Raw genomic sequence first — 26,653 nt, 5'->3', positions numbered from 1 at the left:
TATGTAAATATGCAAACAATAATACGGAACATACATGTGTAAATAGAAAACTGCATAAACAATTTCTCTTTTTGCAAATTCATTAACATATATAAACTAACGCCTTGTAAACCTTACACATACACATCAATAATAAGCTTGAAAATAAATGCTAATAAGCAAAGAATAAATAACTTAAACCTGCTTTGTCGTAATATTAGAAAAAATGTAAACGAAAAACCCCTCATTGCCTTCATTTATTCACATTTCTCATCAGGTTTTCAGTCCACTGACAGTAGCACCGTTCCCGAGATGCCACATTAAAATATTTCATGAAAGTGGAAACGACGGCAGGTCAGAAGCTGAAAAAAATAGTTTTGTAAGGAATCTCTGGTTGTTGCACTTGGGTCTTGATATAGTCATGTATGAAAGTCAGGCTGTGACGCATGATCTGTTCAGTGTTTTTCGCGTCCTGGCAGCAAGATATTTAAAGCCATAGTGCGTAATCTTTGAGATATAAACAAGTTCCGTGTTGCATTCAAACCCAGTGGCGTGCACAGACATTTGGAAGGGCACGGGCACAAATTAAACTACTAGGAACCATCCTAGAATTAGGAGCAGTAACCCCTATATGTAGTTCCCTAATTGAACGGGTTACAAGCCAAATTCCCTTTCCACTTGCCAAAGTCAGGCAGGCCTGTCCAAAGTGTGACCTGGGGTCAAACCTGAGGACTGAATTTCACGTGAAAATGAAGTTGCAAGGGCATCTTATATAAGATGTTGCTCTATAGGCCCCATATGAATCAAACCATTGTCAAATGAGTTCTAAAACCACCAACGAAACTTGTGTCACCCGGTGACACTGCCTTGCTGCACGCCAGAAGTGATTTATTTCATGTCAATGACCGATGGAGGCAACAGCGACATGTCACATTTCAGAATTGCTCCAAAAAACAGTTGTTAATCGAATAAGCCACTGAATAACCTGCTGCAGTCAGTCCTGTGGTTTGGATTTCCTGGTCTGCAGGTGGAGAGCTTTTGGGGACGGTCGCTGTATAATGAACACGCGTGTTTGTTTTTACAATCCTCTGGCAACACATTGTTTTCTTTATTCAGAGTAAGATGTGTCAACATCCAGCATGACAAAAAATTGTACAAAGTTCACAATTTATAAATTAAATATCACAGCAACTTGTGATCTCACACATTTATAGCAAAATTAAAATGTCAACAAATCCATGCTGTGTAGTACAAAAATAAATCAAACTTCAGTTCCACAGAGAGCACAATAGTTTATACAAAACCCCGTCTTTGTTAATGGACACTCAAATCAATCTCAAAATGAATCGGCTCAAATAAAATAATAAACTCTGATGAAATCCACAATAATTTATATGAAAAAAGTCGGCATTCTAAATACTTGACAACCGTTTTGTGTTCCCTATAGTCACAGATAACTCTTTTCAGATTTGTTATTTATGTACCAACATCAGATGAGCAGCCAGTTTGTGCTTTAAAAACCCCTTTTTTCCATTTTTGCTGATAATGAGAATTAATTCAAAAAACTGGTACTAGCTATTACTCTACCGAAGCATTACTATATTGGCGAAAAAGCTGCAGACACGATGCTGTGGAAAAAGGCGTAATGCAGTCATGGATGATGGGTAGTAGAGTCCTGAAAGAGGACAGTAAAGTACAATAGATGAGATTCAGTTAGGTGGACGACAAGCACCTTTTGCATTAGCTCTCAAAAAAGGCAAATTTTGAACATGATCGCTAACAACTAGAACAACAGATTGGATGGGTGTATACAGCCAGGCATACAGGCGTTATGCTGGATTGCAAAGCCCCCACGAGGGTCTCATTTCACTAGACCTTTGTTTTCTTTCACTTAAAAAAACAAAACAAAAAAAAAACTTCAATTGATTGACTATTTATCCTTTGTACAGTGATTAGATATAAAGTGCTGCTGGGGGATAACTTCATCTTCCTAAAACATAGCAAAAATGAAATAACTTCGTTAATGTTTTTTTTTACATAATAGCCTACAGTATAACTGCTATGGTTATAATCATCCTTTTTCTCTGATTTCAAGTCCCTGTTCTTCCTTCTCCAGTGGTACTAAATCCACACATACAGTGGCTCCAAGCATGTTGGTCGCTCCAATCGTGTGCCAAAGAGGTCACCTGGAAAATTGCACGCCGCCGTACACAAGGATAATATCTTCAAGGACAAGTGCAAATAGTCTACTGGCACATAAGTGGGGACAGTGACCCTGTAAGTCCCGCTGTCATACTCTATAAATACTCTTTAAAAAACGCTCTGAAACCCTCCTTTTAGGTGCTCGGGTACTGCTTTTAGTTCCTGTAAGAACATCAAAACATGGAAACGAAGGTGTCCCTGTGCAAAATCGTACAGAAAAAAAGTGGAACTCATATACTTTCCCCCTTCTAAATCTCAATGTTCAGGTTTCCCCTCCTCTCTTTTTTAAAAAGACTTTTTGTATTAAAAGATTTGTATAAAAATCAATATTTTACATAGGCTATATTAAAAAGATTCATGTTACCCCTCTATGCTTATAAACAAGAAATTGCATATACCCAACCGTTTTTTTCCCCCCTTCTTCCTTTGCAGATTGCATCCTGTACCTTTTTTTATATAAACAAATGATTTTCAGAATTATATTGCTGAGACATTTCTCGATTCCTAGCAACACAGGTCTTGAGATTGAGCAGATTTGATACTAGAAAGGCTAAAATGTGGTCTAGGTCATTGTCTTTACACGTCATTTCTGTTCGAGATTAATCAAGGATGAGCATGTGAACATGCACGCGCCGCACAGATGTCTTCCTCTAGGAAGGAATTGGCTCTCCTAGATCATGGGAATTCCACCGTCGGGTTTCCGTGTAATGATGTTTACAATGTGACTGTTCATACATACATTCATACAAACGTCTGGTCAGTTTCCTCTTCAGATTCTTTTACAGCACCGATTAAAAATGCCCCCCCCCTCACCACCTACAGCTACACTTCTTTTTTTTTCATAAAAAAAAAAAATGAAAGGAAACACAAACATTTCTCAAGCATTGTCAGAAAATAAAGCAATTTGCAAACCAGTTCTTGCTCTTGAACACTCTACACACAAGAATAAAAGAAGACGAAGAGGAAGAAGGAGAAGAAGTCCAAAATCACCCAGTGAGAGAAAACAAAAACCGCTTTCTCACTGTGTTTTTGTTCAGTTTTATTTCACTGTCCATGTTTTGTTTTTTTTTCTCATCTAAAAAAGCTTTTGCTGTCGATACGATAAAAGGAACCGATGTGCCGTTGGTTATCGTTCGCTTACTGTTCAGGAATATACACTAAAAATGTGCATAAACACGAGCAGCAGCTAGAAACATTACATGACACTAACGTCAGCTCATATGAAAACCGTACAAAATGCGAATGTCTTGTCAAAAACTTGTTTTTGCGGCTCACTCTTTTTGTGTTCTTCCTCAAAGCAAGACCCAGAAAAAAGGAACGAAAGAAATGATCTGAGCATGGTACCTCTTTTTTTGAGAGAGAGAGAAAAAAAAAGAATTTAGAATATTAACACTATATAAGATACTGCACCGGACCGAGGAGCTCAAACCATCTCTGCCTGTTCGCCCGTGGATTTGAAAAAAAAGAGTCTCCTTTGACTGCATGGTTACACTTGAATCCCTTGAACAGCTTGCTTGATGTTTTCCAACAGCGCTTTGTTTTCTGGGTTATGGTACTGGTCTTGATTTGTGTACATATCCGTTAGCGTGGTCACGTAGGCGTCAAAGTTCTGCTCGCTTATTGGCCCCTGCAGGACAAGAGAAGCGACGTAAGAGGTTGGAAGAACAACACAGAGACGAGGACTTAAAATCAAGTTTAAAGGTGCCATATGTAAGAATGTGGCCAAAAACGGTTACTACATTCAAATTCAAAATACCGGAATAACTGGCAACCCGTGGTTGCTCGGCAGCTGAGACTCTACTGACTGCAATGATTGGTAGACGGCGGTAGGTGGCGCCACATGCCAAAACATGATTTCAAAACATAAACATGATTTGCAGTCTGAAAAATATTTTTTTTCAATGCAAATATTTTGTCTGTACTGTTGTTGTTGGTGAGTTCAGTTTGTTATATGAACATTATTCCTGAGTCTCTGTGACATATTAGGAGGATTTTATGGCCAGTTGCTTTAGATTTATGACATAATGCACCTTAAACCCTTTAAGGTATGCACCAATTAAAAAATCAAAATCATTTTATTTTATTGTATTATTTAATTTACTTATGATAAAAATAACGTGAAATTAGACCCTACAGTATTTCAGATACAGGCCTCTACCAAACGGTTGAGACGTCTGTTCATAATAAACCTGGTTTGCATAATTCATAAATGTACAACATTCGGAACAAGTCACATTAAGTGTTAATGAGTTCAACTTGATGCATTTTTCAATGAGATATAGTGACTTAAAGTGTGGTCGACCAAATGGTTGAGTAGCACCTTAAAGGGTTAAAAAAGTGCCTCTAAATACTGTTTATCTCACTCATTCATTCTCAGTCATGACAAAATATGGCTTTAATAAAGACCATAGTCATTATTGAAAACAACAGAATCCCTCATTCCTTTAGCATTATCTTCCACTTTCACATTCATACACACATTCAAGTTTTTTTGTGTTTTCATCTATTTTTTTATTGGAAAAAACCCCACCAAAAAACTAAACAAAACAACTTTTGCCACTTTTAATACTTGGATAATTTTGTTATGCGATACTTTATAATAGCTGCTACATTAGATTAGATTAGGTTGCGTTATCTTAGGTACAGGAAATTGTATTTATTTATTTTATTTTAAACATAAAAGGCAACTGCATTGCACAACAAAGACAATTGCAGATTAGTGAGATGGACCACATTTTAATTTTAAAGTATTTTATCCAGGAAAATCACAATAATAAAGTAACAATTAGAGCGTGACTGATTTAATGACCAATATTGGTCTTTTAACAAAACTTCTCAGTGCATACAGCATTATTCACATTTCTTGAACCACAAACCATAGAAAATGTGAGTGCGATAGAAAATGGGGGGCATTACATAGTTATTCCAGCAGAGGGCGCTTGACAGAGATACTCTGAACAAAACTTGCAGTTCCGAGTGTCCTGATCAGTGTTTTTTAGACTGAGGTCTACAGAAAAATGACCAAAACTTTGAGATTTATTCCCAATAAGATCATTTGCTCTATCCTCATCTTCCATTTTCCTCACTTATACTCCAGACACTGGCATAATGAAATTAGCTAAAGATAGAGCCAGAGATAAGCTACTCTAATTTCATTTATTATTATTTGTTTCATTGTCTATGCACTGCAGTCAAAATTCCTCCGATCACATACTGTGGTATATGCAGAGGAAGCTCACGTACCACTGGTGGCACACAAACCAGAATTTGAGAACCAAGAGTGGAACTCAAACTCAATAAATAAAGTGATGTTTAAGTCTTTCTTTACTAAATGACACTTAATGACTCATCAACTTACTTGTTGGTGCATCTGTAAGCAGCTGTTCTGTAGTGGAGGCTCTTTGTGTGCCAGTGGTTTCTATGGAAAGAAGGGAAGCACAGACACACATCGTCATTTCACTTTTGCTCGCCTTGAAATTACCATAAGTTGTCATGGTCGCGTGCAAACACTAGGTGGCAGTGTTGGATTGAAAAGCCACGAGTACGCAGAAGGCCTCGAATGAAGCGGGAAAAGCAGAAGGTGGACATTGATAAAGACAAGACATTGTGACGAATGCAGAGCCAGCCCAACCCATGGTGTTTGCAATCTAAGCACTTAAATACTCCAATGACAGGCTTTTTTTTTGTTTGTTTAAAAAAATAAAATAAAAATAAATAAATCTTAACTGCTGCATTATAAAAGGATATGATTAAAAAAAATGGCTCGCCACTTAGACAAGAATGCTTATTCTGAAGTTTAATTCATCCCTTTGTCAATGAATAGTAAGTGATCCATTATGCACCAATCATGTGCGATTAAAATGAAAGTCTTAGCAACTTCAAAAGCAAAAAAAAGAAAAGAAAAAGCAGCATACGGAGGCTTTTAGTGTCTGACTAGAGTTAAATGACATTAATTTAAATGACATTAAAACGCAAAATAAAGTTGTTATTGTCCAGTCATATTTTAAACAACTACTCCCCCCTCACTGTTTGGAATGACAAGCAAATGCTCCACATCTCAGGCTAAGCATGCACAATAGACTGTGATTCCAAATACACGTCAATGATTGAGCTGCTGCAATGCTACGAAACAGCTATGTTTTCTTTTTTGCGACGTGCCAGCTTGTCGTTCCTGGTAGACCCTTACCATATCAGGGAGCTGGACATTAGCTAAACTGTTAATCAGTGACTGGCTGAGGTTGGCCAGCCCATGCAGGAGAGATTCATTTTGCTGTTCAATCACCTTGTTTTCCTCCTCTATGGACTTCAGGTTGGACTCCATTGTTGTGATCTGAGGAGAGGAAGGTTGGGCGTTACAGCAGCAGACGCACGCTTGGCAGGCCGCAGTGACAGGAAGTGACTTACCTGCGTTCTGAGTTTAATCATGTCCGATTCCACTTGCGAATTAGATTCACTTAAACCTTTGATTTCGTCGTCCAGCTGTTTGATCTCCTCCTCGTGCTCCAGCCCTACGGATGAGCAGCGACATTAGCAGCGACACTTAAACTGCAGAAAGCCCAATCTTAAATTAAACGAACGGGCCATTATGCTTCGGACTGAAGTAATTAAAAAAATGACACAAAGGACGACACGTGCGACTTGTCTTCATCTCTACAACCGGAGGTTGGTTTCGGGGGGTCATTTTAGCTGATTAAGACGATACGAGTCTCGCGGACGAATTACATTACGATCGTGTCACATTCCTCTGCGAAAGCACTGGGAAAAAAACTGGGAGAACAGATGGAGATCACGACTACAATCCAGCTCCGATGTTACACGTCCGATTACTGCAACGTAAGCCCCCGCGAACTCTTCTCATTATTTACTCCTGAATAGTACTTTATTTCCAATTTGAGCCTTCACTCTGATGCTGCTTGCCACACACACACATACACACCCAGTCTGGTTTCCAGGACTTCAGTAGGACATTAGATTAATTTCCTAACTTACTCAAGCCTCAATCATGGTCGACAAACTCGGTAAAATGAATTAAGTTTGATTTATAGTTCGAATTAACTTAATTCAATTCGATAATTCAGTGTACCTACTACTGGCCCTTACCCAAACCCTTACCCTAACCTAAACCCAACATCATCCTTTATGTCAGGGGTCTCAAACTCAAATGACCTGGGGGCCAATGCGCATCTATCGTGGTCAAGGGGGGCTGTTCACAATATTGCATTATGATATCACACATATACTATATGTAATACTATTTATGATGCAACATTAATGTATTAATATGACCAACAACAACAGTACAGCCAAAATATTTGCATTAAAAGAAATATTTTGCAGACTGCAAATCATGTTTATGTTTTGAAATCATGTTTTGGCATGTGGCGCCATCTACCGCCGTCTACCAATCATTGCAGTCAGTAGTAGTCTCAGCTGCCGAGCAACCACGGGTTGCCAGTTACGTCAGAAAACGAAACCTAAAAGACCTCGGTGTTTTGAATTTGAATGTAGAAACCGTTTTTGGCCACATTCTTACATATGGCACCTGGGATAATGGGATAATTATGACTAAATGTCTTCTTATTACTGTTTTAAAATACATGTAATCGATTAAGGGGGCCGCCAGTTTGAGACCCCTGCTTTATGTTATGAGGATTTTATGTTACTTTGTCCACCTAAAGAAAGACAAGTCCCCATAATGTGACTGTGTAAACAGATTTGGGTCCCCGCTAAATGAACACACACACACTCACATACACACAGCCTACTGATTGGTTTACGATATGAAATCTGAGCTCCGTTCGCAGAATCGTTCCGCGTCCGCCCGTCCGCGTTCCCGCTTTTGCTGCATTGTGTGGGTGAGTGGTAGTTGGGAGTTACCGTTGCTGGCACGTTGCTGCTTTATTGTGAGCATTTCTACTCCAGAGAGCCTGGCTTTCCTCATGGCGGAGGTGGCACGTGGACAACCCGACAGACTGGAGGCAAAAAAAATAAGAAGGAAGGACTGATTTACTACGTTACACACGCACAATCAGCCAATTTAGTTTTTATAGGCTGTGGAAATATTCCATTATTGTCTTAAAGCAAAAATAAAAACACAGCACTTGGATGAATGGGAGTTTAAAAAGAGTCGATGTTGTAGAAACAATATGTCCTCGCTCTTTTGTCTCACATTTGGGTCAAACTTCATGATTATTCCATTATAGAAAATGTATATGAACTGAGTGAGTGACATGGGGGCCTGTTTCTGCAGCTTTACATCCTCTCACACCAGACATGACCGTCCGTGCAGTATTTTTCACGTGCATAGTCAAATTGAAATCTCACAGCAGCACGTTGTTGGTTGTTTGTGTAAGTTTTCTGTGGTTTGTTTCACACTGGGGCGGCCGTGTTCCTTGGACCCACCTCCGATGTGTTAGGAAGCTGCCGCTGACGTGACCCGAGCCGTCGCAGCCCGGCGTGGGGCAGGACATGCCCTCCGTCTTCCCGGACTTCCACGTGAACTGAATGCCGTTTAGATAGCCGTCCTTTTGTCGCTTGGCTGCGATGGGGCATCCGGATGCACTTCTGTGAGACGCATACTTCCCCGTCACGTGTCCCTGACCGTCGCACCCTGGGACTGGACACCTGGTGGTGACGGAGACAAAAGGGAAATGTTCGTAAAAAGGAGTTTCACTGAACGCTTTTACACATGCACAACACAATTCTCATGAAAATGAATGCTGTCTTTTTGCTTTGATAACAAACAAAAACATTATCTTCTTATTTTAAAGCTGTCCCAGTCGCAGCCTTATCTCACTTTTGGATTGCTGACAGTGCATCAACACCAGCTCTAATCAGATGCAATGAGGCGTTAAATTATTCCAAATGTCACATTGGGCCAAATGCATTTTGGCTAAAACTAGCATTGGTTGTCAAAGTAACAGTTCTGTCTGCAAAATAGCTGGGTTTAGTTCAGCTCCATGGCTTTTTGAGTGCAAATAAAGATGCTTGTGGTTTGATGTGCACGATTTGAGTTTATTTCCGATGATTTTTCGAGTAATCCATCTGCCCCCCAGCCTTTCAACAAATGAGCCCAGAATGATCAGAATGGGCTACACTGCATCGTCGTCCTTCAGTATCACAAGCTGCGTTGTATGTTTTGCTTTGTATGAAATCCCTCCACCATGACACACTGACGACATTCTGCCAAAAATAGTTGAATTTGTGAATCCTGTGGCGAGATGAGTTTCTCGTGTAAACCACTTCCGCGCGTTCTTCACCCTTCAGACCCAAATTGTCCAACCACATCTCGACGTGACAACAGTGACATAATCCAGTAATATGAAGTATTTTCCCGATTAAAAAAAACAAGGTTGTGACTCTATGAAGGCCTCCAAACATAAAAACATACCAAGCCCCCGAAGCGACGAGAAAAAAATACAAAATTACGGAAAAAAAACTTGAGATCTTGACTTTGAAACTCGAAATCTCGAGTTTCCAAAAAATTATGGAATCTCTGTGTTTGTGTTTAAACATAAACATAAACAGATGCGTTTCTTTGCATAAGCAAAATGCTTCTTGCTAATGAGGAGCAGCTCTCTCTCTCTCTCTCTCTCTCTCTCACTCTCACCACTGTCCATGGTGCTGAACCATAGAAGCCCTGAACATGGTGCAATTGAAAATGTTTGAGCGGCTGGCAGTCAAAAGAAACTCGAGATCCAAAAAATTATGAAAAAAAAAATTCAAAAAATAGTTTTTACATATATTTTTTCCTCATATCCGCACATCACTTCTGAGATCACGAATTTGCTCTATTGTCTGACCTCGCTTCAAATGAGCAAAAACGACATGTAGGACGTGAAGGATTGCGACTGGCGGCATCACGACAACTGAACTGAACATACGGCTCGAGCTCTGTCTTTGCATATAGTCACAGTGGGTTTAAATTGAATAAAACCCACCTCCCTAAAATCTTTAGCACAGTGTGGGTAACAATTAAGTTCCATTTTGCCATAATGCAGCAGATGATAGCATTACCTCAGACTTAATGGAATCACTTATGTAACCTGATCATTTTGAATACGAGTATACCACGTCCATACTATGAGAATCATTCACCGCTGCCTCTGTGTCGTCTGTGATATTGAAAAATTCTTCAAAGTCCTTTTGTGAATTATTCTTTTTTTTTCTCAAGATGATTTGCACGAATCGGGTGACACTAATATTCAGATTTATTGGAATGCCTGTAACATTTGCCCTGCAGATTTGTGAATTATCTGGGGGGGGGGGGGGGATGACTCATCATGATCTAGAGAGGTCTTTCCATTCTTGCACATTCATTTCTGCAGCCTGAACCAGATATCTGCACGACCTAACCTTCAGGCCAAACTGGCAAAATCTGGATGCAAACTAATCTGGAGCTGGGCTGTGCTGGAACCCAAAACAACAGTCATCCAGGAATATGTGATGTCCAGCAGGGTGAGAGTATGGTAAGTGCTGGAATGTTGTGGTTCATGCAAAAGCTGCAGGGTTGAAAATGATCAGATTTTTCAGTTTTAAACATGGGCGGTGTATGAAAATGTACTTAGTTTCAGAGGTCTTTTAGGTTTCGTTTTCTGACGTTGCTGGCAACCCGTGGTTGCTCTGTAGCTGAGACTCTACTGACTGCAATGATTGGTTAGACGGCGGTAGGTGGCGCCACATGCCAAAACATAATTTCAAAACATAAACATGATTTGCAGTCTGCAAAATATTTTTTTTAATGCAAATATTTTGGCTGTACTGTTGTTGTTGGTGAGTTCAGTTTGTTATATGAACATTATTCCTGAGTCTCTGTGACATATTAGGAGGATTTTATGGCCAGTTGCCAGTTGTAGATTTATTACATAATGCACCTTTAATTCCCAGATTTAGGCCTTTTTCAATGCAGCATGTTCAAATAGACGATAAAGCATGGGATGCACACCAAATGATTGACAGTTAGTACCAACCATAACATGAATGGTAGCAGAGAGCAGTCAGGACTTCCCCCACGAAAAACAAATACCACAATACTAAAATGGCACTTCACAATGTTTGTAATTTCTTTCTAACAATGAATTCCCATAATCTAAAGTCAAAAAAGATCACCGTGACAGGGATACCTGCAGCAAACTGTCCTCACAATCCGACCGCATGACATGATCGAGAACGGACAGTGTGTTGCTGCACCACCAGAGAAATCAATGCAGCTGCAGGGCTGAGGCCCGAGAAGCCCACTGTGGAATTTAGGCAGAGTCCAATCAATCTCTCTTTCTCTGTCTCTCCCCGCCTCTGTCTCCGTCTTCCCCTACCCGTGTGCCTGCAGCAGCTCACCAGAGACTGCGCTCCCCGCTCTCTAAACTGCTACAAACTTGCACTTCTGAAGCCCCACCCCCCTTCTGCAACCTTTGGATTTGGGTTGAAACTTTACCCTCTTAGCACATTTGTCTTGTCAGAGCTAATGCTGATTTATTCTTGCTTGCATCAGTGCATGTCAAAGATCAGTGCACTTTTTTTTTTCCACATCACAGCCTCAACACTTTTGCTCCCATTCACATCATTTTTAAAATAAGAAAAGTCATGCATTTTTTTTCCTCCCCTGTCTTTCACATGGGAAATGTGTCAAGTTATAGTGGCTGAGTGCAGTGAGCAGTGTTGGGAGCAATAAGACTGATGATCAGTGTCTGTACTGTACTTGATAGGCTCCTGGTCTTCCTTGTTCTCTTTGCTGTGGATGATCTTTATCCCACTTTTCCTGGCCCGTGGACACCCTGAGAGACTGCAGACAAATGACAGCGTTACTGAGCTGAAGCACAAGGCTCGTTGTGTGTTTGTCAATGTGAGAGATGGGAGAATGGGAGAAAAGCAGAATTTGTATTTATATCTTTGTGAGGTCCTAAAAACGTACAAACCTATCTTTGTAAGAGCTTTTTAAGGGTTAAGACCTGGTTTTAAGAGTTAGAATAGCCACTTAGTTAGATGTTAGTGATGGTTAAGTTTAGGGTAAGGGGCTTGGGGATGCATTATGCCAATGGTGTGTCCTCACTAACATATATAAAACAAGTTTTTGTATGTGTGTGTGTGTGTGTGTTTGCCTACCTTCTGTGTGAGGCGTAGTTGCCAGTGATATGTCCCGAACCATCGCACCCTGGTGTCGGGCACCTGGGGCAGAAAACACAGAAAGGGGTCAGGGTCTACAGCAAAAAGGGCAGGAACGTAGGTATTTCCAAAGATTAAAACAATTCTATGTATATATAGTTAAAATAAATAAATACATGTCTAGCTGTAATTGAGCAATACTGTATGTTGAGTTTTTATATCTATTATATGGTTGCTTTGGAATTCACTTTTCAGAGCAGTTACTAGGCAAATTAGTCTAGCTTAGTTTAATACATGGCTACTGTATTATGTATTTTTTTTACTTATATATATATATATATATATACACATGTATATATGGACATATATATATACACACACATATATACACGTGTATATGTATATATACATATATGTATACATATATCTGTGTGTATGTATGTGTATATATATATTTATATATGAATATATATGTATGTATATACATATATACACACATATACATATATACACATCCATACATATATATACACATATATATACATATATACACATATATGTATATGTGAATATATATATATATGAATATATATATATATGTATATACATATATACACACATATATACATATATGTATACATATATATGTATATGTGAATATATATATATATGAATATATATTTGTATGTATATACATATATACACACATATATACATAAATACACATACATACATATATACACCTATATACACATATATACATACACACATATATATACATATATTCACACATATATACATTTATTCACACACATACATCTATATACACATATATGTATACATATATATACATATATCATTGGATTTTTACAACTCTTACTTACGTCTGATTAACATTGACATGTTTGACCTTACGTGAGGCCGAATGAGCATTCACGCACACAAACACATACACATATGAGTGAGTCATCTCACGTCTTACTTGAGCTCTTGCGCGTTGTTGGCCAGCATACTTCGAATGCTTTTATCAGCTAAAGGGCAACCTGAGAGACTGAAAAATACACCAGGAGAAGATTAGATTCACCCCCCAAAAAAACATGACAAAGCGCACCCTCTCAGCCCACACTCACAACACATTACACGTTACCTAACGCCAGGAAATGCAAAAAAAACAAACAAACAAAAAAAACAATGATGCAAGTGCAGGGAGTCGATTAGAAAATATTAACCCTCTGAGTATTTGTAGTCAAATGTAACGACAAAGGGAACGTCTCCTGTATATGCAGCCTTGTCAGTTTTCACACTCACAGTAGGTCTCAGACTTCTGGACTCCAGTGTGTAAAGCTCAGCCTGAGCAGACTTCCCTCATTCTGCAATTCTGCTCAAGTCCTCGTACTCTGAATGGGAAATGCTTAGTCTGCACAGCGCTGTGGGAAGGTCCTGTCCGACTGACTAACAGCTGAGAAAGTTTTACACACAAACCACTAAGAAACGATTTTATTCCAGAGGTTTATCTTAAAACTTTGGTGTGTGTGTATACAACAATTAATTTGTTTAGTTTTGTCCTTTTTTTGATTCCATTGTTCCAATAGTCAAAGGGCTAACAGCAACAAAAACAGACCTAAATAAAGGCGTTTGACAGCGTAGTCGAGGTAAGCTGAAAACAATAAAGAGAAATGGACTGGAAGTCACACCTTCGATGTGAGGCGAAATTGCTCGTCAAGTGACCACCTCCATCACACCCCGGTGTGGGACATCTGCCACCGAAAAAAATAGACAGATTTATAAGCCCAAAGGGAAGGAGAAGAAAATGTGAAAATTAGAGGAGGGAGAAAAAATCTCTGATTGGTTCGGTTTTCATTGTTTCCAGTTTAGCTTCACTGTCTGTGATTAACAAAATGTGGTTCCTGAGATCAGATACATTTAATATGGTATGATAGATGATAAACAAGGAGGAGGGGGGTGGTATATAAGCATCGGTAGCAGCAAGCAGAGTAAAGATCAGTTTAGACGAATGGATAAAGCTGTTAAATAAAAGTCATAGCAAGCCACTGCCAGCAACACGGAGAAGGGAGCAGGGCAAGGGGGGGCTGAGAAAGAGAGGTGGTGCTTTGAGGTTAAATGAACCACGGAGACGGATGAAAACAAAAGAGGGAAATAAGATGGAGAGAAGTCGCGCTGAGGGTACGGGGAGGAGGGGGTTAGAGCACGAGTGGAGTGGAGTCAGCGGAAGATGAAGGCTCTTACGTTATCAGGTCCTTCTTACTCTCCTTGCACTGGAGGTACTTGGGCTTGGGACTGGGCATGTTGACATCTGTGGTGAAGGAGCGATCCTCCAGCAGGTCGTGGAAGGGATCCAGTTCATCTGGCTGAGGGAGGGAGGGAGGGAGGGAGGAAAAAAGAAGAGCTGGTCAAAGATTGGTTTAGCAAGTTGTACACTTTTAGAAATAAGGGTTGCAAAAGGGTCCTGGAAACAGAGGCGATTCTAGAGTCTGTAGGGGCCCTAAGCAAAAATTCCCAGGGGGCCCATCCAACCAGTGTTCATCACCATTATGTTTTATAACGAAAAATGTATAAGTTCAAAATATATATATATTTTTTTAATGAATGAAATAACATTGAAAAACCTTGTAATTAAAAAGTATGTGAAAATATAAATGTAAAGAACAATAAAATACTGTAAATAGCTTTTAAAAAACTATATAAACTACATTACACTGTAAAGAACGCACATTATAAAACAATAAAAATATATAGAACAAAAAATACTGTAAATAACTGAAAAAAACCCATATATAAACTGAGTAAAAATGATATGCATTACAATGTAAATAATCCTCTTCATTTTCCAACTTGCAGAATGATAACTTCACACAGGTTAAAGTGAGGTGGGGCCCCTTTAGGGAGGTTTCCTACTGAGATGTCATTGCAAATCGCCCATTGTTGTTTAAGGGGGACTGTGATGCGGCTGGTCACTGCACATTTCAGTAAAAACAGCCCTCAGGCTCCGAGTGTCGGGGGCCCCCTATCAGCTCGGGGGCCCCAAGCAGTTGAGCTTCCTTGCGTGTTCACAAGCTGCGCCTCTGCCTGGAACCATTTCTGAAAAACCCTTTTCCGAAGAAAGGGTTCTTGGTAACACTAATGGTTCCAGTAAGAACCATTTTGATCCAGAGAACCCTTTAAAAGCCCTTTCCTGAATAAAGGGTTTTAAAAGGGTTCTTGCTGGAACCAAAGCCAAAAAGGGTTCTCCTACGAGGACAAGCCGAAGAACCTTATATGGTTCTACTTAGCACTTTTATTTCTAAGTGTACTCAAGTGACGTCGAAGTGAATTTTATAAAATCCACATGATAAAAACACTTTTCCCTCTCACCTTTCCTACCTGTACTTGTTTTTTTTCCTTTCCACACAAACACTCACTTGTCACTTTAAATGCAAATGGTTGAGCCTGTGTGACTATAGAGCCTCACTTGTCAGTCTAACAGAGGTAGAAAATAGAATCCCTGAGAGGAAATAATCACTCAGTGCCAAGTGAACTGTGTGTGTGTGTGTGTGTGTGTGTGTGTGTGTGTGTGTGTGTGTGTGCTCGCTCATGGGTGTGTACAAGCATTCTTGTGTGTGTGTGCGCGAGATCATTGAGGGGAGTTGGCTGAGTGTATGCTTAAACTGCGTCACTCAGTCACTAGATGGCACTGTGTGGCAGCGCCAGGCCGCCACCGCCGTCGCCGCTACTGCTGCTGCTGCCTGTGTTAGCGTTGGGGCTGTGCTTTGTCTGCAGTGCACACAGCCAGGGCACCACTGGCTGTTGATGCAAATCCTCTTTTCCTTTCTTCTGTGCTCGCGAGTGTATATACAGTAATGCCCGTAGAGAGACAGGCCCAGATACAGCCCAAATTACCCGGCGCTCAAGCTGTCTCGGAGTGTGTGATGCTGGGTCAGCCGGCGAGCGTCTCCAATTAAAGGCAGCGTTAGGCTGAGAGGCTGACAGGAAGGAGAACGACACATGCATACGTTACAGAGATGCAGAGCAAAAAAAAAAAAGTGGGCTAGGGTATGAAACTTGGATATGTGCGTGCCTATACGTGCACTCCCAAAGAGACACAGCACAGACATGCACACACACTCGTATGAATATTCATATCTATCACACACACACACACCAACAAAGGCACATGTACTGTACATGCAAGCGCCTCTACACACACACACACACCAACAGTCGCACCCAGCAGTGCTGCATTGATTTCCAGCAGTTCTTTGATGAGATGAGCCATTCCGATTCCCTCCCAAGGTGCTTCTTTGCATAATTCATTTTGGAGAGGAGCAAAATGTAAAAAAAAGAAAACAACCCAGAAAGCCCAGCATGCGGGGGGCGTATGACACAAACAGCGCAGATACCTCTGCGCATGGCGATGCTGACATCAATTAACATGCAGATTCATTAGGTCTCGCACAAAATATGACTTTCTAATGACTGCGAATGCGACAGTGAGTCAGGCAGGCGGGGAGGCTGGAAACCTAGATGACAATCAGATGGCGAGGCAAATGTTTGACTTGGAGACACTGTGTTGAATCAGTGGTTTTGGAGGGAGATAATTTGGGCTGAGATGCATTGAACAGACAGGATATAAGTGCCGCCTGCCAACTGTACAGTCTACCAGCTCCAAACGGCACCAACTACTATCGCACAGGATACAACTGTTTCATAGTCAGCCTTTGTTTCTATTCTCTCTTCCTCATTACTCCCTTTACCACTTGTCACGATATTTTGAGTGGGATGTTGACTGAGAAATGTGTGATTCTGTCTTACGCGGATTGGAAATTAAAGCCGCAGTGTGTCATTTTTGGTGATTCCTTTGTTGTTGTTGTTATCAATCTGGCTCCGTTTTCTGGTCTTGATAAACACAAACCATGTAACCTGATTTGTATGCTGCGTCCTTCATCTGAAATCAGGCTCTGTCAAGCAAAACTATCAGACCTGAGTGAGGGAGTGTTTGTGAGTATACAGTGGCAGCGCAGGGGAGGATGGGGCAAGATGTGTTTTGAGGAGTAAAATCCACTTTGTCATAAGAAAACCTGCACATAACCATGTCGCTTTACTCGTGATGTCGATGTAAAATGACGCTAATGTAATAAAAACGACAGCATTTTTTACAGCATAACGAAGTGATCGATCTCAAATAAATGATACATATCATGTTTTTAGGTGAAAAAGAATGAACAACCCCTGCCCTTGTTGTATCCCCCTTTACCTCTTTCTCGTCCTCGTCTATGTGTTTGATCTTGGTGTAGTCTACTGGCAGATCCCAGCAGTCGGCAGCATCCCCCATGCCGTAGCAGCGGGAGCCCAGCAGGGCGGCTTGCCTCTGGGGTGACATGGGCTCGAGAGGGGTGAGCACAGAGTCTCCTCCAGCATCGCCGCTGCACAGACGCTTGCTCATGCTCAGGTCCAACGTGCCGTTCTCATCCACATCTAGACCGGGACTCTGGGAGACGTGTGTGGTTTGTGAGAGCATTATGTGGAGGAGATGGGTGAGTTGTCAGTCAGGTGATTATGAGGTAGTGGAAAAGGATGCAAGGAGACAAGGAGGCAAAAGAAAGGGAGAAAGAAGAGAGAGAGGGTTTCCGATTACATAGCAGTTAAAAACACTCAAGAATCAGCTGGGCAAAAAAAAAAAAACAGCAGCCCCACAAACTGTGAATATTAAAAAGAAGGAGTACATGACAAGTGGTAGGATTTGCGGATTTTCCAGTGATGTGCTCACTTTTGAACTTTTTTTTTTTTTTTTTTTCAGATGTCTGGGATGGAATCGAGAACACTTGAAAACATCTGAAACAATATACCAACGTATTCATGAGTGTATTTGTGTTTCCCCGTTGTGCACATGAAACATCATACACTCGCAGTGTACAGCGTTACACTCTTAAGAGGGTCGAAAGAAGAAGAGGTCACCAGTGCTACAGGACCAGTGTCTGTGAACCCCTTTCTTCTTCATTTCTTAAATTGCAATTACGATTTTACTTATTTGGGGCATTTTCTTGCTTAAAACCCTTTAAAGTACTACTCAACTATTTGGTCAACCACACTTTAAGTCACTATATCTCATTGAAAAATGCATCAAGCTGAACTCAAGTGACACAACGAAATTCACTCGTCTTTGATGACGAATATCGGCGGGACTTTCGAAGGCAAGACTATTTTGTTTCAGAGGAGTTGTTGGACAGAATTCTGTAACTTAATTCAACAGAAATAAGTCTTATAAGGGTCAAATCATTTTTTCAAAACAGGCTCTACCAAACAGTTGACTTGTCATTTTATGGTAAAGGTAGAGAAGCTAGTTAATGTTGGTAAAATTAGGGGGAAAAAAGGTTAGAGTTGTTGATTACTTAATGTGACTTCTCTGAATGTTGTACTTTTATTATGAACAGACGTCTCAACCGTTGGGTAGAGGACTGTATCTGAAATATTGTAGGGTCTAATTTAAAGGTGCATTATGTAATAAATCTAAAGCAACTGGCCATAAAATCCTCCTAATATGTCACAGAGACTCAGGAATAATGTTCATATAACAAACTGAACTCACCAACAACAACAGTACAGACAAAATATTTGCATTAAAAAAAAATATTTTGCAGACTGCAAATCATGTTTATGTTTTGAAATCATGTTTTGGCATTGCCAATCATTGCAGTCAGTAGAGTCTCAGCTGCCCAGCAACCATGGGTTGCCAGTTACATCAGAAAACGTATTGAACTGGAATGTAGTAACCGTTTTTGGCCACATTCTTACATATGGCACCTTTAAAAAAAAAAAAAAAAAAAAATATATATATATATATATATATTGATTGTCGTTATTGTTATCATAAGTGAATAAAAAATGCAAATCAATTATTTTTCCTTTACTTATTTCTTGGTGCATACCTTAAAGGGATAAACACTGACCTTTTCAGGACCAGAAGTCACTAACGGGGACAAAACCTGGTCCTGATGAGGCAGAACCTAATCTCTGTGAGTTCTGGTTAAAGTAAGGATTATACAATCCTGTGAGCTGTTGATTACAGTTATGGTGAGGCATGAACTGGTTATGGTAAAGGTTAGGTTTGCTTGGGCTGTCCAATACAATAGAAGTGAATGCAGTGTCCTAAGAAGAAGAGCTGTACGGACATGTGTGTGTGTGAGCCTAATGTGAGTGGACATCACAGAAGGAGGGGGGGGGGGGGGGGTTGCGAGCAGTGATGAGCAGCAGTGGCTGGATTTACGCTGCTGCAAACCCCCCAAAAAACAGAGGCAGAAGTGTGGTGTGTGCTGCACCAAAGTGGAACACATCCAATGAGATCGACTGCTCACTAAAACATTCCTTAATCTAGATCGGCCACGTGTTGTGAATATGTGCCAAAGTCTTGTCAGGTACTGTGCGTGCATGTGTTTACATGTGTCCTCGATCTCATAAATAGCCCCCTCTTACGTCTTTTCCCATCTACCCTCCCCTCCGCATCCACCTTGCTCCTCTTGCTCTCTTTCATAAGTAGGAGCATGTGCTCTAACGCTTATTCCGGCCGACAGTGTCCCTGGAGGTGGATTCCTCTGGTGTCTGAAGCCAAAACCTCTGTGACGCACATTGACTCAAATGCACGGGGTGATATTGGGAGCGGCAATGAATACTGCAAGAAGTGTGGCTGAACCAAGGACTTAAAAATAGGAGAACGGCGGGGGAAATATAGTGTAGTAAAGGGCTGTTACGGCCCGGTCATTAGTTTGCAGAGAAAAATAACTCACTGTAAGCTATAGGTGCGATTAAAAACTTCGGGAACCAAGCCAGACGGACAAACACGGAGATGGTGGGCCGCTAAACACGAGGGCCGCTCATTATCAGGCAGAACAAGCGCGACGCGATCTCAGCGTTTGGATTAGCAATTACTCAGCTGGCACAATTCTTATCATAACACAGAGTCACAATTAAGCAATTGTAAAGGAAGGTTTGGTCTTAAAAAAACGAAGAGGTGAAGAAGACTGAGGACGAGTAAAGGAGCTGTCAGAGTGAAATTAAGGTGAAGTTGCTGCGGACGAGGTCTGATGGCACGTAGTCGCTCGCCGTGTGTTGTCATGTCTCCTCATGAATATGCCCAGAGGACGACCCTCTTCCTTGTCAGCCGTTGTACTGTATGTCACTGTCCAATTAATGTGACCCACCCCTTCATATCACATTAACAAGGGTGATATGTGAGAACGCACCCCACCTCCTTCATTAGAGACCACCGCTTCTCACGCTGACATCCCGGGCAACCCCCTGACCTCTGTTGCCATGACGATACGGGGAGGATAGAAGGCCAGAGAGGCCCCTTAGCTGATCCTCACCACATTACGCCCACCAATTCCAGGTCTTGAAATACATGCATCATCCTGTCTCGTCTTCCTCTTTGGCCGAATTAGCTAACACCAGGATTATATGGAATTAGATACAATCCTTTTTCAGGAAGCAAACAACACTGTTTAAGAAGCAAATAAAATAATCATTAAAAAATATTGTATTTTGTTATTTGAAAATACACTTGTTTTTTGTGCTCCATCAATTTTTTTGTTTGCGGGCGAGCCTTAGGACACTGCCTTCTGATAGGCTACTGAGGTTTGGAGAGACAGCTCAATGAACTGGAAGTTGTAAATATATAACGTTTGTCAGATTATAAACGTTAGATATTTGCACGAACAAGTGAGGGAGTGCAAAGAAAAAATCAGGGAGTGCAAAGAACAAGTGAGGGAGTGCGAAGAACAAGTAAAGGAGTGCAAAGAACAAGTAAAGGAGTGCAAAGAACAAGTAAAGGAGTGCAAAGAACAAGTGAGGGAGCGCAAAGAAAAAGTAAAAGGGAGCGCATAGAACAAGTGAGGGAGTGCAAAGAACAAGTAAAGGAGTGCATAGAACAAGTGAGGGAGCGCAAAGAAAAAATCAGGGAACAATAAACTACAATATTTTTGAATGATTAAATCAATATTTATTTGCTTCTTAAAAAGTCTCGTTTGCTTAGTGAAATGTGTCGTTTGAAAATGTTGACACAAATCTAATTCCATTGGATTATCTTATATTATTGGGATGATGATTTTTGTACAAGTTTTGCTCAGGGAAATGCAATAAATATCTCTGATAACTCTGGGGTTTAAAACTTAATAAAGTAAATAAAGTATAACGTTATAAATAAAGTTGGAGGAATCCCTGTTTGGGTGCACTTGGATTCTCTCGACAACCGCTCACACGATCAACTTTAACTCGGCAGGCGTATAAGCAAAGTGACAATATAGTGCATGGTAAAACATAGTACAATCTAGTAAACAATAAGAAAATGGGTCATGTAACCTTGAAAGGAAACAAAGGTCGATTTGACTAAAACCTGCCAAAAAAATAAAGTTTAAGCACCTGTATTTTGATACTGTACCTGCCTTGAGGGCACTACCACACCGTGGTGTAGTAAAATGTGTATGGAATGAAATGTATTGAAGTTTAGAGTCCTCTTGATTGATGCCAATACAATTAAATTATGTATAAACACAGTTATATTCCTTTCGGCTCAGCTCTCGCCTCTGCTGTGATGTCACGGAAGGGTCAACGTGACGATTACTGACAGGAAAAGTTGAATAAAAAAAAAGATCAGACTTTTGCTGGTTTCTTATAAATTCACTTTGACTGAGGTGCTTACAACTCGGAGGAACCCGATATACTCGACAAGGGAAACTGCTTCACGCAAATAAAGTAAAGTTATGAGTGGAGTACTGCAGGAGCACAATAATCTAAGTGGTCAATACGCTATCAGAGACACAACTCACCCTTTCCTTAAACATTTTCCATTGAGTCTTTCATTCGACTCAACCACAAGACATTTCGACTGACAGAAATCAAGGGGGGTGAGAATGAGCCGGAACAGTGTGTGTGCTGAGGTGTTGAGATGAAAGAAGAGGAAGGAAGAACACCCTGATCTGAAAGTCTGATTTGAAATGTGAAGTTTCTCATCGTGTCCTCAGAGCACCTGGCCCGTCTTGACCCAGAGCAGGAGGATGAGAAAGGAGCAGAGGTGCAGTTTATGTTGCCTTTTCCTCTCCCTCCTAATTATATCACTATACTCCCACAGTCCTGTCCTCTCTGCACGCTTTATTTTGCAGTGCTATCACCTTGGCTCTGATTCTCCGGCAATCTCCGCTGACAACATTAGCATTAGGGCAGCATTTACCCCCTCTCTCTCTGCTGTGCACTCTCTTTCTGGCCCCCATTTTCCGGCTCAGCATCTGGGTGCAGATAATACAGGAACACCGTCACCTTATCTCCTTTAGAAATGACATGCTGGGCTCACACCGTGTCAAACGTGTTGCTTCGTCCTGCTCCTATCTGATCCCTAGACAGAAAATAAAAAAAATAAAAAAACCTGCCCTGCTGAGCCCTGAGTGTAAGACACAGCCTTGGATCTTTAATGGAATGTGTGTGTGTGTATGAGCACATGTGGGGAATCTGAAATCTCCCCCGTCTTTGTCGGTGTTCACAGCCGGCATCAGTATAATGAAGGAAGCGCAGATCTAATCTATCAGCGTTTCATTTTTCTAATGCAGCGTCATGTGACGTTAATATGCCAAATAGACGGTTAGGCCATTTCACTGACCTAACCCTGGGTTAAGATCTATTTCACCACGTAAGCAGACGTTTCTGCAGAACATGCTGTTTTATAAAAAGAAAACACTGTTAAATAATTTGGATTGTCCAATATTATGATTGTGTGCTTTTCAGCACCAACAGGATACATTAACTAGCCCATTCATTACCATTAGAATAAAGGTATTTTAACCCTTTAACACCGAGCGTATAGCTGACGACACGTTTGCACAAGGGCACTTTGCATTACCGTAGTTGCGCAGCGGTTTGCGCTATCAGAAAAGAAATGCAATTGTTTCTGAAAGCCAAGAAGTGTGGATATTACGGTAATTTCCCTCGTTTCACTTTTCCATCTTTTGGACAGTTTTTGCACGTTGAGAGTCAGAAGAAACATTGAGAGACTCAAAAAAACGTTATTGCAAATATGTTTCACACTGTTCCAACTTCAAATTTAAAGGTGCATTATGTAATAAATCTAAAGCAACCGGCCATAAAATCCTCCTAATATGTCACAGAGACTCAGGAATAATGTTCATATAACAAACTGAACTCACCAACAACAACAGTACAGACAAAATATTTGCATTAAAAAAAATATTTTGCAGACTGCAAATCATGTTTATGTTTTGAAATCATGTTTTGGCATGTTGTGGCGCCACCTACCACCGTCTACCAATCATTGCAGTCAGTAGAGTCTCAGCTGCCGAGCAACAACGGGTTGCCAGTTACGTCAGAAAACGAAACCTAAGGCACTGCATGGGTTGGCTCCCTCATATATTGCAGACCTCCTCCATCCCCTCTCAGCATCCAGGTCTGCCAACAAGGGTCTTCTCTCTGTGGCCCGCACCCGCCTCAAGCAAAGAGGCGATAGAGCTTTTGAGGTAGCAGCCCCACGTTTGTGGAATTGCCTGCCCACAGATGTTAGACCGTCTCCCACTATCACCATTTTTAAATCACGACTAAAGACCCACCTTTATTCCTTGGCCTTCCCTGCTTCCTAGCTGTCCATATCTCTCCTCTCTTCATTTTCAAGTGTCTTCTATACTGCTGCTATTTTATTTTGTCTAGGGCTGTCTATTTGTCTATTATATTTCTGTATTTGTCTTGCTTACTTTCTCTGTGCTTGACTTTTATATTTTGCTTGTTCTGATTTTCTTTTATTCTCTATTTTCTAGCCATATTCTATGTACAGCACTTTGGTCAGTGGAAACTGGTTTAAATGTGCTCTATAAATTAAATTTACTTACTTACTTACTAAAAGACCTCGGTATTTTGAATTTGAATGTAGTAACCGGTTTTGGCCACATTCTTACATATGGCACCTTTAACATGGAAAATCTAATTGTTTGGCGTTTTTCTTCATTTTAAATTGCTAAAATAGTATATTAACATGCAGTCAATTGTGAATAACTGCCAGATATTGGAAGTTATTCTGGAAAAATGGATAAAAGCACTCAGTTACAGGACATTCTCTAGTTCTTTTATGGTTAAATTAAGCAAAAAAGCCCAGACAGTCAGTTATCGCTTGTTTTTTGGATGTATAATAGACAGTTTTGATGTGGATATTGTAGCTGCACAACATGGCAACCAAAGCTGGCTAACTATCCTCATCATTGGCTTCTTTGAAATTTGGATAATCGGGGTAAATATCTCAATATCGTCCGTTTGAAGTGTGCCTCTATCCCCCTGTAGCTCAACAAGAATTAGGACACCACAGCCTATGCTTGAATGTGAAGTGGTAGAGGCATGGGGTGAAATGGGATTGAGCTCGGGTGCAACACAGGCCCCTCCTACCTGCGAGCACAGGTCCTGAGGCTTCCCGTCCATGCCGTGGGGCATCTCCCTGCAGCGCGTGGACAGGTTGAGGATGGCCGTGGCCGCCATGTGGGCGGCCTCCATGTCGTGACTGTAGTCGAAGCTGCTCTTGCTGCAGGTGCTGCTGGCGCTGCTGCCCCCACCGCCGCCGCCGCCGCCTCCTCCTCCTCCTCCCGCGCCCCGTCCTCCACCTCCGCAGCTCAGGTTGCTGCTGCTGCTGCTGGGGGCGTAGGTGCTCGTGGTGCTGCTGGCCGAGCTGGAGTTCTTGCAGTAACGCTTGGCTGCGGGGACGAATCGGGAATTTCAAAAAAATATGTGAGATGATGTATCAATCCATGAAAGGTTGGGTACATATTATATCCATCAGAATATCTCCGATGGAGTGTAATTCTACCATGAATGTGGATCATGACCTTTAGTAAAAGCCATAGACTATTTTATTTGCCGGGCCTTGGAAAGAAGGCAGAATAATTATTTTAAACCCAGCTTTAATATTATCATTTTTTTTTTTACAATGAGTTAAAAAAGATTAAAATATTAGAAAATAAATGTTATTTTTTGTTGTCGTACAAAACCCCCAGAGGGTTGGACACTTTTGTGCATGACATAGGGGAATAAAATCAATAATTTTAACCATTTCTTCAATCTACCTTCACCAAAGAGGTTGTGTTTTCCTTGCAGTTTGATTTATCTGTTTTATAAGATGAACTAAAAACTCCTGAGCTGATTTCGATTTCGACATTTTGAGGTCGATGGTGCTTGAGAGTTGAGGAAAAAAAAACAAAAAAAACCCCGTATATTTTAGGTTGGATGCTTTTTAACGGTGTGGATAAAAAAGCCTTTTCCCCTGCGAAACGTTTCTAGGTCTTTGATAAATAAACGCGGCAAAGAATTTGGCTAATTAGATTTGGTATCTTCAGTGACGCTCTCATTCGAACACAAAACGACAGAAAGCACCGCGGAATCGTAAACCTTGGGAAAAAGGCCGTTTTTTTCCCGTACGGACGCTAAAATTAAGGAATTTCTTCCTTTGCGTTATAAGTGACAAAAATGGAATCAAAATCTGTTCTTTATCTTTTTTGAGTTATGCTGCTCAAAGACAGACAAACACACAAAGGCTGGCAAAAACATAACCTTGGCAGAAGTAGTAAGATGGTTGTGCATTAAATTCTTGTGATTCTAAGACATTTATGTCGGGAACAGATGAGAGCTTTTTATTTAAAATCTCCAAAGTGCACATTTGAGTCACCTTCGTCTTAAATTAAAACACATTAGAAATAATTATATGTGCTAGTACCGTCGTATCCTTTCGGTGACGTGTCTCTTTGTCCGTGCAGCTTGGGTGCGATGGCCCGTTTCCCGTACGCTTGGTGGTTGCTGCTGCCGTCGAAGGCGCTGTAGTCGAAGCTGGTCTTGGAATACTTCTCCAGCTCCTTGGCCAGGTTGGAGCGGGGCGTGCTGGTGGAGACATTGTTCTTGTAACCATACTGTGGATAGTCCAGTTGTTTGACAAAGCACATAGGCCTGGAAAATAAATGACGAGGGGGTGGAAGTTGGACTGAGGCAGTCAACATTGCCCAGGGGAAGGAGAGGGAATTTCGGAGAGGTTTTGCTTAAATAAAAATGGGCAGATGCAGGGAAAGGGGCAGACTGTCATGGTTAAACTCCAGGGAAAGAATGTTGGGGATGGATGAGTGACTTTTCTTCCACTTCCTTTAAAAACCACAAACCTTCTACGAGGGGATTTTCATGCATCGTCAAAAACAAACAAAAAAACAAGCAGATTACAATCTTTTATCACTTTTTGCATACATGATCATTTCATATGCATTTATAGACCTCAGACGCTCACTCTGTTGATGTTCGCTGGGAAATAAATCTAAAACGCACAACTACCCGAAGACTCTTCCGTGATAACATTTCATGATTA

The 26,653-nt window shown here is 40.9% G+C and overlaps 1 protein-coding gene across 1 annotated transcript in view; it reads right to left on the bottom strand.

The window, feature by feature from the left end:
* Positions 1-3,667: 3,667 nt before the first annotated feature.
* The window catches only part of myt1lb (myelin transcription factor 1-like, b), a gene marked incomplete at both ends in the record, with an annotated part of 65,958 nt that continues 42,972 nt past the window's right edge, over positions 3,668-26,653 (bottom strand). Inside the window, 14 exons of the mRNA XM_083908150.1 lie at positions 3,668-3,808; positions 5,540-5,599; positions 6,368-6,511; positions 6,586-6,689; positions 8,059-8,153; positions 8,584-8,805; positions 11,876-11,959; positions 12,280-12,342; positions 13,262-13,330; positions 13,974-14,036; positions 14,527-14,648; positions 17,531-17,764; positions 24,703-25,004; positions 26,021-26,247. Coding sequence (XP_083764276.1) covers positions 3,668-3,808; positions 5,540-5,599; positions 6,368-6,511; positions 6,586-6,689; positions 8,059-8,153; positions 8,584-8,805; positions 11,876-11,959; positions 12,280-12,342; positions 13,262-13,330; positions 13,974-14,036; positions 14,527-14,648; positions 17,531-17,764; positions 24,703-25,004; positions 26,021-26,247 — 1,930 coding nt within the window. The remainder of the gene's footprint in view (positions 3,809-5,539; positions 5,600-6,367; positions 6,512-6,585; positions 6,690-8,058; positions 8,154-8,583; positions 8,806-11,875; positions 11,960-12,279; positions 12,343-13,261; positions 13,331-13,973; positions 14,037-14,526; positions 14,649-17,530; positions 17,765-24,702; positions 25,005-26,020; positions 26,248-26,653) is intronic.

The sequence above is a fragment of the Microchirus variegatus genome (assembly GCF_963457635.1).
Source record: "Microchirus variegatus genome assembly, chromosome: 21".
In the NCBI taxonomy this organism is placed as follows: domain Eukaryota; kingdom Metazoa; phylum Chordata; class Actinopteri; order Pleuronectiformes; family Soleidae; genus Microchirus; species Microchirus variegatus.
The sequence above is the reverse complement of the archived record's forward strand: the minus strand, read 5'-3'. Positions and strand labels throughout refer to the sequence as shown.